This window comes from Wyeomyia smithii, chromosome 1, assembly GCF_029784165.1.
Source record: "Wyeomyia smithii strain HCP4-BCI-WySm-NY-G18 chromosome 1, ASM2978416v1, whole genome shotgun sequence".
Classification (NCBI taxonomy): Eukaryota; Metazoa; Arthropoda; class Insecta; order Diptera; family Culicidae; genus Wyeomyia; species Wyeomyia smithii.
Window position 1 is genome coordinate 142,485,925 of NC_073694.1, and position 13,441 is coordinate 142,499,365.

At 39.8% G+C, this 13,441-nt stretch overlaps 1 protein-coding gene across 9 annotated transcripts in view; it reads right to left on the minus strand.

Moving 5' to 3' along the window:
• Positions 1-13,441, minus strand: part of LOC129721809 (G protein-coupled receptor kinase 2) — a 151,505-nt gene that overhangs the window by 43,475 nt on the left and 94,589 nt on the right. For all 9 annotated transcript variants that reach the window (XM_055674882.1, XM_055674855.1, XM_055674828.1 and 6 more), the window contains 2 exons: positions 3,129-3,520; positions 2,917-3,016 (listed from right to left, as the gene is read on the minus strand). In XM_055674882.1, the coding sequence (XP_055530857.1) occupies positions 2,917-3,016; positions 3,129-3,520 (492 nt within the window). The remainder of the gene's footprint in view (positions 1-2,916; positions 3,017-3,128; positions 3,521-13,441) is intronic.

A 13,441-nucleotide genomic window follows, 5' to 3' on the forward strand; every position in this document is an offset into this window, starting at 1 on the left:
TAGATGCCTAACAACTTTGCAGAAGACACTGAAGAGCTGGGATGTCCCCAAGAAGAGCTATAACTCTTCAAAGTTGATTATGTCGATTTAAATGCAGAAAATCTTGTTTTCTGCCAACATTACCAATGTACCGGCGCCAGTAGGATTCCCATCAGAAATAACCTGTCGTAACGAGTTTATACACTTAGCTGGATCAAACAAACAAATCCAGGTCAATATTCTAGGCGTAGGTAGAATCTACAACGTGTGTCAGAGGTTATTTCTGATGGAAATCTGACTAACGCCGATACACTGACAGTGTTGGCAGAAAAAGTGATTTGCTACATAAATTTCGACATACTCAACTTTGAACAGCTCTAGTATTTTTTTGGGACAAACTAGCTCTTTAGTGTCTTCGGTCAAGTTGTTAGGTATCAAAAAACCTACCATTTGAAGTCATGAAATCTATGGTTTCAGCCATTTTGAAATCTTTAGAATGGAAAATGCAAAAAAGTTGGTTTTTCCATACAAATCTCCATATAAATTTGAAATGCAATGCGCCAAGCGGAGACAAAACCAATCGACTTTCGATAAATTGAGGATTGTTTGGATTCCTAAGTAGAATAAAAAAACTTGGTTCTGGCTTTCCGCTATCAAGTTTCGTTTTTTCCATATAACGATTCCCCACCCTAATATATTGTGGCGCCAGCACTAAATTAAAGTTCGGAAGTCAGACTTCCGACTTCCGAACTTTCTTCCGACTTTACAAACACATAGAACAACTGCGTGTTCACACAACATGAACTGCGGAATGATTTCAATGTATTTGTTTTTATAAACCGGACTGACAGCGCACAGTGGCGGCTGAGATGGTTGCAGTGTTGCGAGAACACCAAAAATAAACATCGGAAGTGAGCCTGACTGCCAGTTTTTCAGCGACATGTTGATAATTTTCATTTAAATGCACAATACATGTAAGCGTGCAGAGAGAAACGTACGACATGTGCGGTCGTTCGAGCTCAAGCACCAACACATGAGGGACGATTCTAGCACTAGTAAACATTCTATTACAGAAAAATTTAGATTATTGTTATTCTTTTTATGATACGAAATATTATATGTGAGATGATTTTGATATTTTGGCTAGGGTTTAATCGGTATGAAACTTTTATACATTGAATGCTCACCTTTATCTACTCATAGTTTGAGTCTAATGCTCAGTCTAATGCGGAATGGACTTTGAGTTTTTAGTTTTTTCACGTTTTTGAATCTTTTGACAAAACTGAAACCGGTTCTATCACGGGACGTAAAGGCAAGTGATATCAAACACTGAAACATTGTCAGATGAACTAAATCTAATCTCATGTTCTAACCAGATGCGACGAATGCAATCTGGCCAAAGAGAAATACCCTGCATGAGTAATGACGAAGAAACGAGTTCAAATTCTGCAGTAATCGCACGATACCAGAACCAACTCCGGCAAAGGAAACATCTTGTTAACACAAGCTTACGTAATTCCGGGAAAGTTTCCTGCGTGACTCTTATTTTCTCCCGATATAACCCACTTCGACAGAATGCTCACTCCTTGCTACAAAATGGAAAATGCACTCGATTGCAATGGCATCGCATAAACCGGAAAAATAACCGTTTGAAATTCAAGTAATGTGGTTCACACCGCACCTCAGTAATGCTCTATGCAAGTATCTCTAGCTTTCTTGTAATATATATTTGTTCAGGAACTTGCTTCCAGCATCTCCCACACTGTGTTACTCGTTGCTGTTTTCATGGCAAATGCACACGGATTCCAGCTGTCCCATCATCAGGAATGTATTGCACATTAGAAAACATCGTCTTCATTCCTCCTGGACAGTGTATATGTACCAGGGTGGTTCAAATATTCATTAGAACAGGTAGTTTTTCTGCAAAAGAAATGAATTTAAACGATAGTCTACTTGACCCCCGGAGAATTTTCAAATAGTTTTGTTTTCTCCTGTAACGAACCGATTCCAGTGTCCTGAGTACGCAAATTATCCAGAAAAATGTAGATGAAAAGTTTACAGAATACTTTGCACATCAATAAACCTCTTATGTTAAGATAGCAACAATACATTGAATTCCCGATTACATCCACCCTTAAGCGGATGTAAAACGAGAGTGAAATTAGATTCCACCGTTATTATCCGAATGCTGGAATAGCCACGCAGTGTGATTTGAGAAATGCATAATGTCAATTTTCTCTTCCTCACACTTTAAAACACAATTTCATTTTATCCCAAATCGTCCAGCAAAGAGTTTCGTTTATAGAGTATTATTTCCAAACTGATTCGGTGTCTAAATCATTTTCTTCCTCGTTCGAAATCTCGCAAACGTTCCTACTGTAAAGTGGATCTATTTTCTTTTTTGATCCATTACACATTTAAGAAAATAATTTGATCATCGTAATCGGAACGAAAAAAAATTCCAATAACTTTACCAGCATCAACATTTTTGGGCAAATATAACCGATGTTTATGCTACAAAACAGAGAGAAAGACGATATGGCTAGTACATGGAAAATTTGTGGTGCAAATATATAGTTTCCTTTCTTTCGCTCTCTTTCTCTTTCTCTCCCTCTTCTGACGATGTTTACTATCAGTTGGGAGACAAACTAAAGACATAAAGAAAAACTTCTCGAATGAAAATATAACATTATAGCTGAAGTTTATTAGATGCTTTTACAGAACAGGAATACATAAAGTACACCTTCCTTCCTCATCCACAACCGATCCAAATTCTGAAGTTAAATCCAAACAAGTATTTCATTCAAAATGTTTGTTACCGGTTTGTCAATCTTCATGTTTAATTAATCTAGATGATCTTTGATCTGATTGTTGCAGGAGAGTACGTTTTTCCACTTGATAAACAACAACAACAAACGCAATTTAAAAAAAACTTACCTGTGAAAATACATTGATGCCTCGAATTCTCGGAAAGGCTCTCCCTCTAGGAATGTTTTGACGGCGCTTATTGATGCTTCAAACAATTCTTTGCTGCAAGCTGCGAGTAAACAGAAAAAAGGAACGGAATCAGTGAAATTTTCAAACAAAATTTTACTCAATCGTAAACGCAATAAATTATAAACTTAAAAACAGAATGAAATGTGACATACTTGACAGTTTACTCCGCACTTGTGCTACAATATCGTCATTCAGGACATCCAGTACGCAATCATTGTCGGCGTAAGCTTTCTTGATAACGTTATTGGCTGTTGCATTCTGATTACTACTATTATTAGTGGCGCTACTGATGACGCTTGCGGGATTGGCCAACGAGTTTGATCCGGTTAAGCTCTTTTTGTCAATTTGATCGTCGTGGTTGGTGATTTTCTTAGTGTCGCCACCGATACCACTATCGTCGTCACATTTCCCATCGTCTCCGTCACCGCCGCCTCCGCCGCCGCTGTCCTCAGTCACATGGCTGCTATCGACGCACAGGCCCAGATATCGTTTGACCACTTCATACGCGAGGTCGATGCGATTCTCGTCGGCTGCGATTTCATACCTGTTGATTAACAAAAGATTAGTTCAAGTTTGAGAGGTCAAGAGTGAATGGAAATTAAAAACAAACTATCAATATTATATTACAATTAAACACTTCTAGCTTGAAATCAAGAGAATGTCAAATATCAATCTTACTGTAGCAGTGTGATAGTAGGGAGATTTTTATCCTGCATATTGATTTTTCCGCAAGTAATTTATTCGATGAAAATATGAACTAGAGTAAAACCTTACTGGTAATAGAAAGTTAATGAATGCTACACGTGGAATGTATATCTTTCACCTATAGCACAAACATACCTACAAACAAACAAACACTTTATGTCAAACTCACGAGGCGCAAACTTTAGCCCAAAAGAAAATAAATTGACCTTGCGTGGGAGTTTTGGGTAGGACTTTGTATCGCCACAACTAACAAGTTACAGACCGAGAAAAAATTTGCTGAGTAGGATCTTACGGGTTACCAAAGAAACAACTATACCCCCATTCGCTGAATAGTATAAAGGTGATTTTTGCAAAAAAACGTTGAATTCTATATATAGCAAAAAATGGACAATACAATCTAGATATATGCTTTGCGAAAATTAAGCCCGAATCTTTGCAAAACCAATGAAATGGAATCATTCAGGCTACGCACAATTATCGAAGACAAAAGCTATTTTTACCTAGTTCAAAGACAATGTTAGAGCACTATTTTTTCGATATCACGCGCAATAAGCGAACGATCACCGCATATCAATTATGACAACAATAAATAAAAAAAAACTAACAAAAGAAACTCTCTAAGTAGAAACAAACTTTTGATAACCTATCAACGAAATTATAATGATAAATAATAAGACTCCGTACAAAATAACATCGCGAAATCAAGTATCTGTTTTTTTTTTTGTTAGGGAATTAGAATTACGTTGTCCATTGATGTGAACTTTTGTAATAAAGTATCTGGTTAAACAATAATTTGAATATTCACCTAAATAACTCTTTTCACACAAGCAAATCACAAGGGGAATATGTCACAAAATATCAAAAGATTGGTCGCAGTGACGAAAATACCCAACACGGAAAAAAATCACAAGGGGGTAGTTTAGAGTGAACTAATAGTTTATGATATTGATGAACATCTACGTAATTCGAAAAGTTACAAAGTGACCAAAATATAGGTTACAACAAATCCTCTATATCCTTCTATGAATAAACTTTGTTTAAAGTGGGGGTTATAAAGTCTATTCTTTAAACCATAGCATAACGCCCAGCAACTCCAATCTCTACCTCAACGTGGTACCGACTAGGATACGAGAATTCAAGGGAAGATCGGTGAACCGGTGGGAACTTGGTTGTATGCTGACAGGAAAGAAGGAGGTGTTCTCTTTGGAGAGCAGCTTGTCTGAGCATTTGTTTCCCAGGTTAGGGGCGGCTCAAACAGCGACGGATGCGGAGCGGACGACAAAACTATGAAATACGGTGTCTCGCCAGCTACACCCAAGACGCGAGACTAGGCATCGCAGCCCTTGTAAGGTAGCATGCTGAAATAAACATACTATAAAAAATCCATAGAATGATACGAATCGGAACAATCGGTATAGACCTATACAAACGAAAAAGGATAACGATTGCCACTTGGAATGTTAGGACTCTGCTCGAACCGGCACGCGCGTGCACTTGGCCAGAGAGCTATGAAAGGCAAAAGTAGAGGTAGCAGTCATACCAGAGGTGTTTTGGCCAAAAACCGGAGAGTGTGAATTCCGGGCGGTTGATCCGACCGCGGCAATTTTTCAAGTACCACATCTACTACAGTGGCGGCGATAGAGCCGAACGGGGCGTCGGTTTCGTGCTACTCAGTAACCAAATGAAGCGTGTCATTAGGTGGAGGCCTAATAATGACCGTCTATGCGTGTTGAGAATCAAGGGCAGATTTTTCAATTACAACCTTATCAACGTACGCGCCGACAAACGATAAAACCGATGGCATGGTTCTATGGTTCTATGAGCTCCTTGAGAAAACGTATGGAGAGTGCCCACAACACGACATAAAGATCGTCATCGGAGATACGAACGCACAAGTCGGACGAGAGAGGTACTTTCGTGCCATTATTGGTAGGGAAAGCCTTCACTCTACCATCAACGACAACGGCTTGAGGTTAGAGAACTTCGACGCGGCCAGGGAAATAACCATCTGTAGTACCCATTTTGCACGTCTGAACATTCGAAAGCACACCTGGAGACATCCCAATGGAGATACCTGCTCCCTGATCGACCACATGCTGATCGACGGCCGGCACTTTTCAGACGTCATAGATGTGCGGTCCTTTCGAGGACCAAAAATCGACTCGGATCACTATCTCGTGGTAGGCAAGACTCGCGCCCAGATTTCCAACGTATTTAAATCGAAATCGATGAGGAAGATACGTCTGAACATCCAGAGGTTATCAGCGGTAGGTGTTGCTGCAGAGTATACTAGGGACGTTGATAGACGGATCGGTGAACCAGGTGGAGTGGACCTGAACAAACAATGAAAGCACATCCCTAATGCGGTCAGCGAAACAGCGCGAGAAATGATAGGTATGACAACGTAGCGGGTGGTTCGATGCTGAGTGTCTAGAGGTGACGGAAGAGCGGAACCGAGCCTAGGCCAACACGTTAGTAGCAGCTAATCGTATGATGCGTCAGATGCGAGAGAAATACTGGGAGGGCAAGAGCTGCCGAAAAGAGGCTTCACCGCCGTAAGAAGCGTGAGCACTACGATCGCATCCTCGCGGAGGCAGAGAATTGCTTCACCAGGCACAACACGAGGAGCTTCTATAGAACGATTTACGGAATCAGGAACCGGACCGTGCCAGTACCTGTCATGTGTAATGACAGGGAGGGGAATCTGATTACCGATAAATCGCAGGTGGCTAGGCGTTGGAAGCAACATTTCGAAGTGGTGTTGAACGGTGAGGAAGGTAGGAGAGTCGTCGAGGGGAACAGGATAGAAATTGAGGCAGACGGACAAGCTGTGAACCCACCGACATTGGACGAGGTGAAGAATGCTTGCAATGAGTTGAAGAACCACAAAGCCGCAGAGAAGGACGGCTTACCGACCGAACTTTTCAAAGTTGGAAGCGAGCGGCTGTGTAGTGCAATTCACTACATTAACCTAAGAGTATGGTCTGAGGAACAACTACCTACGGGCTGATTGGAAGGACTCATATGCCCTATTAACAAAAAGGGAAATAGACTCGACTGCAGTAATTATCGAACCCTCCTCAATTCCGCATACAAAATTCTCTCCCATATCCTGTTCCAGCGACTGAGGCCGTTCCAGGAAGCCTTTGTTGGAGAACACCAATGCGATTTTCGAGTGGACCAGATGTTTACCTTGAAACAGATCCTCGACACATCACCTGTCTATTGATTTTAAGGCGACGTACAATACAGTGAAACGCAACAAGCTGTGGCAAATAGTGCTTGAACATTATTGTCCAACAAAACTAATCGAACTGTTACATGTGACGCCTGACGGTTTCAAATCATGCGTCAGGATAGCGGGCGAGTTTTCGAACGCGTTTGTGACGTTAGATGGTCTGAAGCAAGGTGACGGGCTCTCAAACTTGCTGATCAACATAGCTTTAGAAGGTACAATACGGAGAGTAGGTGTGCAGAGGAGCAGCACCATTATCACGAAGTCCCACATGCTTCTAGGCTTCGCGGACGACATTGATAAAATTGGTGGTAACCGCCCTAGCGGGCGAGTTTTCGAACGCGTTTGTGACGTTAGATGGTCTGAAGCAAGGTGACGGGCTCTCAAACTTGCTGATCAACATAGCTTTAGAAGGTACAATACGGAGAGTAGGTGTGCAGAGGAGCAGCACCATTATCACGTAGTCCCACATGCTTCTAGGCTTCGCGGACGACATTGATAAAATTGGTGGTAACCGCCCTTAAAAGGAAGCTGCAAAAATTGGACTCACCATAAACTCTGCCAAAACGAAGCATATGATGGCTGGCAGAGAACGTGGTAGTTCTGCGGGTATTGGTGCTGCGGTGGAGGTGGATGGGGATACTTTCGAAGTGGTCGACGAATTTGTTCATCTTGGTACTCTCGGGACATGTGACGACGCGGTGAGCCGCGAAGTGAAGAGACGGATTGCGGCAGCGAATAAGGTTTATAAGCGTAGCCAGCTTAGGTCCCGTAGCCTACAGATCCGTACGAAGTTTGTGGTCTATAAGATTCTGATTCTCCCAGTGGCGCTCTCCAGACATGAATCTGGACGTGGAAGAAGGCCGATCGACGAGGGCCGTACGAAATATGCAAACACGCTGGTATTGTCAAGCTGATTAAATACGGCAGGTTACAGTGGGCTGGCCACGTAGCACGAATGGCGGATTAGCGACTGGCAAAGATAATATTTAGCAGAGAACCGGACAGAGGCCTATGACTTCGAGGCAGACTTCGTATGCGCTGGATGTGTGCTGTCGTCGAGGGTGCCAGAGCTGCGGCTGTAAGGGAAGACTGGAGAGGAGCAGCTCAATATCCAGTTTTGTGGTGACGTATTCTGGATTCCGCAAAGGATCTCAACGATCTGACGCAATAAAAGTAAAGTAAGTAAAGTAAAATCCACACATTTAAAATTTGGCTTCATTCCTCTTATTGGTTCTAAAATTATGTAGAAAATAATATTTAATTTGTATGGGAGCCATCCCTTTCTGAGGAGGAAGGGTATCGAACAACCATAAAAACATGCTTTGTCCCCTGAAACCTCCTGATGTCAAATCTGGTACCATTTGCTTGAGACCCCTCCCATTCCAGAGAGAGGAGGGATGTCAAAGCAGCATGGAAATATTTCTTGATTCCAAAAACCTCCGCATGCCAAATTTGGTCCATTTTCTTGATAATTTCTTGAGTTATGCAGAAATTTGTGTTTCATCTGTATGGGACCGCTCCCTTCCAGAAGAGGGAGGGGTTTCAAACCATCATAGACTTCTAGAAACCTCCACATGTCTAATTAAGTTCTATTTGCGTGCTTAGTTCTTGAGTTATGTGGAAATTTGTGTTTCATTTGTATAAGACCCCTCTCTCCCAGAAGGAGGAGGGGGATCGAACAATCATAGAAATATTTCTTGCTTCCAAAAATCTCTACATGCCAAAATTAGTTCCACTTGCTTGATTAGTCGGACTCCAACTTATTTTTACTATATAGAAGATTGTCGACACAAATTGCTACAATCCTCCTTTCTTTATAACCAATAAGTTCATAATTAACTATGCTGTAAAATTATTTCCATTTCTTGATAAGAAGGTTAAATTCCTACGAATGATAAGTCTTAATTTAGTAAATGCAAACAAATCCTAAATTACATTACAGACTTCTAGCAGTGTTAAGAAGTCACCATTTGTGGTTGGTCACACAAATTAATTCATTATTAATTTATTCTAAGATACTTAAGTTTTTTGTAACTTGTACCCCTCTTAAAAGAATCACTGATAAAAATTGTTCTAGGGTAGGTGACCCAGTTCTAGCAAGTGCACCAGTTATGGCTATATCACATGTTACTACTCCGTTCAAACTCCATAGGTCATAACTGGTTCATGTCATTGCCATTGAGTGAACTAACAACAACCCCATTTAAATACAAATCCTAAAGTCCAGCCATTTAACATGACATACAATTATATTCTTGAATCAACATTCATAAATTACCTCAGAGTTTCTATAGATGTAACGTAATTGCCCAGAGCTTGATTTACCGAACCTATCCGTCTCTACCGTATATGCATTGAAGTTTGAGTTCGCTTTTGGGTCAACAACACTTCCCACCCACACCACAAATTTTGCAGTGCCAGAACTATTCATTTCATATTCCCCGTTCCGGAAATTTCCACTTGTTTGGGTGAGCCATCATAACCAGAGATCATAAATGGAAATTTATGGTTGTTCCAGTTCGGGAGCTTTTTGTTACATTCCAGCACCCTGCCAAAATGTAGGAAAAGGTGTACCTAAATGACGGCGAAGGTGCAACTCTGTGAGAATTATCCAGCGAGCAGTTACTATTTTGCCACATGTGCAGTGTACCTGCTGGCAAAATTGGGTAGAAAAATCAAATCTATTAACCTCCAACGTGAAGTAGTTTTCTATTATCATCGGATTTTGGTTGGCTGCGATTGTCAATTGTAGAAATAACCATTTTTTCTTCAAGTAGTAAAATGTTACATTTAATAAAGGAAATAGGTATTTGAGATGCGGAGCAATGCAACAAACCAGTCGTCATGTGTTTTAATCATGACAGGTGCCAGGCACTATCCGGGTTGAATCAAAAAATCCATTTTAATAATTTTACGAGAACTCAAACTTGATAATTTTATAAACCAAGCAAAAAAACAATTGCGCTTTTTTGCTTGGTTTATAAAATTATTAAGTTTGAGTTCATCGTAAAATTATTATCATCGCAAGTAAAATTCTAAGCTTCATAGCATTTCGCAATCGGGTTTGACTACTAAATGTAAAAGATGAGGCCCACCCCAGTTTCCTGATAATCATTATAAAAGTAATCCCACTTCGTCAATCTTTATAAAGTTTTCTTACGAATAATTTCTAACATGATAATAACCGTTAAACAAATATGAATTAAATTTTAAAAAAATACGATTTACTTCCAACAAACATGCAGCAACATTTCTTCTTTACATCGATAGAAGTCAGTCCAACGTTGAACAAATATGCTTAGTTGGTTGCAGACGCCATTGAACGAAGCCGCAGTGCAGTGATGCCCCACAGGTCGCGAATCTTTATATGTGAACTACCAGAATTATATTATTGTTAGCTAGGAGGGTCGCTATGGAGCATTCAAGCAAAATAATAGCAGAATAGATAACAATTTTTCAGTTTGACAGTTCGATTATAAAGTAATTTAAGAAGAAATCACAAACTCTTTTTACGATACAGAGAAAACGGCAAAGGTATGTCCACTAAGCTATCGCAAAACAAATTTTTCGAAAGCTTTTGATTCTTATCCTGTATTAAAAGTTTACCAGTGGTGAAATTGAAAGGATGAACTTTTTAGCACAGGAGTTACGCACCACTCCGCGTAAAACCTGTTTCAATTCAGTTTCTACATAACAAACCAAACCAGCTGTATGAAATAACAGACCGACTTGTTCAATCCACCGCGTTGCTTGATCCTGCAAAACGGCTCGTAAAGATTAAACTAGTTTTTCCACAATTGTTTTGAAAGTCACATAAACCAAGATGCACCCCCGAAGCTTCTCGAAATTAAATTCGAATGCTGCAGAAGAATAGAACAGTTTCAGTGCTCGCAGCCAGCGAATGCTCAGCAAACGTCGCAGTTCGCCGTTTACGTCGATATAACCGGGATTCTGTGTCGTCTTCGTTTCTTTTTATCGGCTATTAACCTACATTCTGCTGCTGCGGCTGCGAAGCACACCAACCTGAACCATGAAGAATAGCAATAGCGCGCACAAGGACCTAGCACAACGATTGTGTGACGTTTTTCCGCTTATTCACGAGAATATTGCTACCATTCGTTGGTGCATCGGTAGATTCTTGAAAAACGTTACCATTTTATACTCGACACTTGCTGCTATCATTTTCGTTCCATCTTTTATCGTTCTTTGGTACGGCAGCAGTGAAATTCTGCTACGTATTTTTAAAGGGTTTATTTTTATGCGCGAATTCGAGAAGCTAAAAGCGGGAATAATACCTTCATGTTTGCGTGGAAAATCGATTAAATGAACAGGATAAGATTTTAAAAGATTACAGATCCTCTCCTAGCTAAGCAATTTTACTGTAGCTTTTTTTTCTTTTATTAATGGCTGTAGCTTTCATTAGTAAATGACGCTACTTTATGAACATTTCCATTAATGTTATGGCAAAAAATATCAAACTTGACTGCGTAGCCACAAGGTTATAGAGTTCGCTTCGACAAACAGGTGTCATTTGAATCTAAATAGAATCTGGCCAATCGATGTCGAACACCTTGGGCATGGGTTTATTCTCAAACACCCTTCCTTCACGCTGAGTTGTACAATACCGCAATGTGACTCTTTTTTGTCCAAATAAGTTCCTCTAATAATAAAACTGGTCAGAGCGGCACACTGTTAAAGTCTATCCAGGAAATTCATATTTGATGATATCACAAGAGATCAAATATCTCTGATCGCAGTGATGAGTCCACACAAAAGGAAGAAAAGTATCGGTGATAGTTGGCAAAAGAAACGAGTGTAAATAATAATAAGCATACGACATATACAGATACGTACACACACTCATACATATGAATACACGCACAAATGCACATACCTGTGCACACACAAGCACATATAAAATTTATTCATGGTGGCAGAAAGTTTTCAAAAAAAAATCCCTAATTTGCCCTGGTGTATTGAATAGGAGATTTTCAAGCACCCAGTACATAAAACTGCAACGTAGACGAAAACAATTCCCTGAAATCTTAGTGAAAAAAGTATCCGATCTGATATAACACCAGTCCCGCATTAGCCTTTTCTGCTGAAAAAATCTGTTTTAGCGCAAAAAGTCGTTTAAAAAATAATTGTATCTCGGTTGCAAATTGTTTTTCCTGATTTTCCAAGACTTTCCTGAGCGAAAAATTAATTCCATGACATTCCCTAATTCTCCAGGTTTGTCGCCACCCTGTTAAATATACATAAAAAAAGCAAAGCCTTGGTGCTATATTCCGTATCGGAATTCACCCTTCTGTTTCACTATAACAGTTTTCCACATTATTCCCCGATTTTCGAAGCATTATTTTAACACGAACTCGCAACAGAAATGTCTAGTTTTGATAATTTGCGATTGAAAAGTATTCTTGGCACTTTTCAAATTATGATAAATAGAGCAATCCAATTCACGTAAATAATTTAAATATTCTCAAAAATAAGACTTCAACAGTGTTTGGATCACTTTTTTTTGTAACTTTCGAAACACTTGCTTGATAATAAACACTTGCTCCCGTCGGGATGCGGTATATTTTTCCAAATCTGTATCATATTTCAAGTTCGCTTATTTTACGCTTTCCCTACTGCACATACTGTCTGCTTAATGAACTTGTGTGTTAACGGGTAAAAGCCGTTGTTAAAAATAGAAATTGAGTTCGGAAAATTTTAGCCCTACGGAGCCCCTTCCGTTGCTGTGTCGCACTTGCAAGCACGACTCAGACTGACTTTGATTTCGACCACACAGGTCTAAGGGTTATCAGCATCAGCTGATTCTTCTGTGTGTGATGAGAAATTTCTTTCGGTCTATAAATAACGCTTGCACAGCAGTGTGTGTAGTTAGGGATGAGCAATAGAATAAGTCGGCAGTGGAATGTGATACGATATAGATTGTGAAACAGTACCAACATCCCCCGTAGTTTAATTGATCAAAACACCATGCCGGAGACAGGGAGATTGCGGGTGCGAGTCCCGTCGGGATGCGGTATATTTTTCCAAATCTGTATCATATTTCCACTTCGCTTATTTTTCGCTTTCCCTACTGCACATACTGTCTGCTTAATGAATTTTTTAAGGGCTTTGTTCGCTAGTTAGCGTAAGGGATAGAGGTATTATTGCTCAGATATCCTGCTACTCCATTATGGTTCACAGAATTCAAAACTATATCCAAAAACACATTCGCAATGAATTTATCTTTTATCCTCAACTTCATTGCCAAACAATAATAATTGTTTTGAAAAAATTTCTGTAATCACCTTAAATTCACATTTTAAGAATTTAACATTCTTGACAATTGAATTGTATTTGAAGGACTATTAAAAGAGATTTTTCTCGTTGTTCCTGTATATCCAAAACGAATCATACCTAAAATCGATTATTGTTGTTATAAACAACATAAAATCAGAAAGATTGACGTCGAGCTACACAAGGCTGGCATTTACATTAAATGCATTGTTGCATTCAAGAGTGATCCTA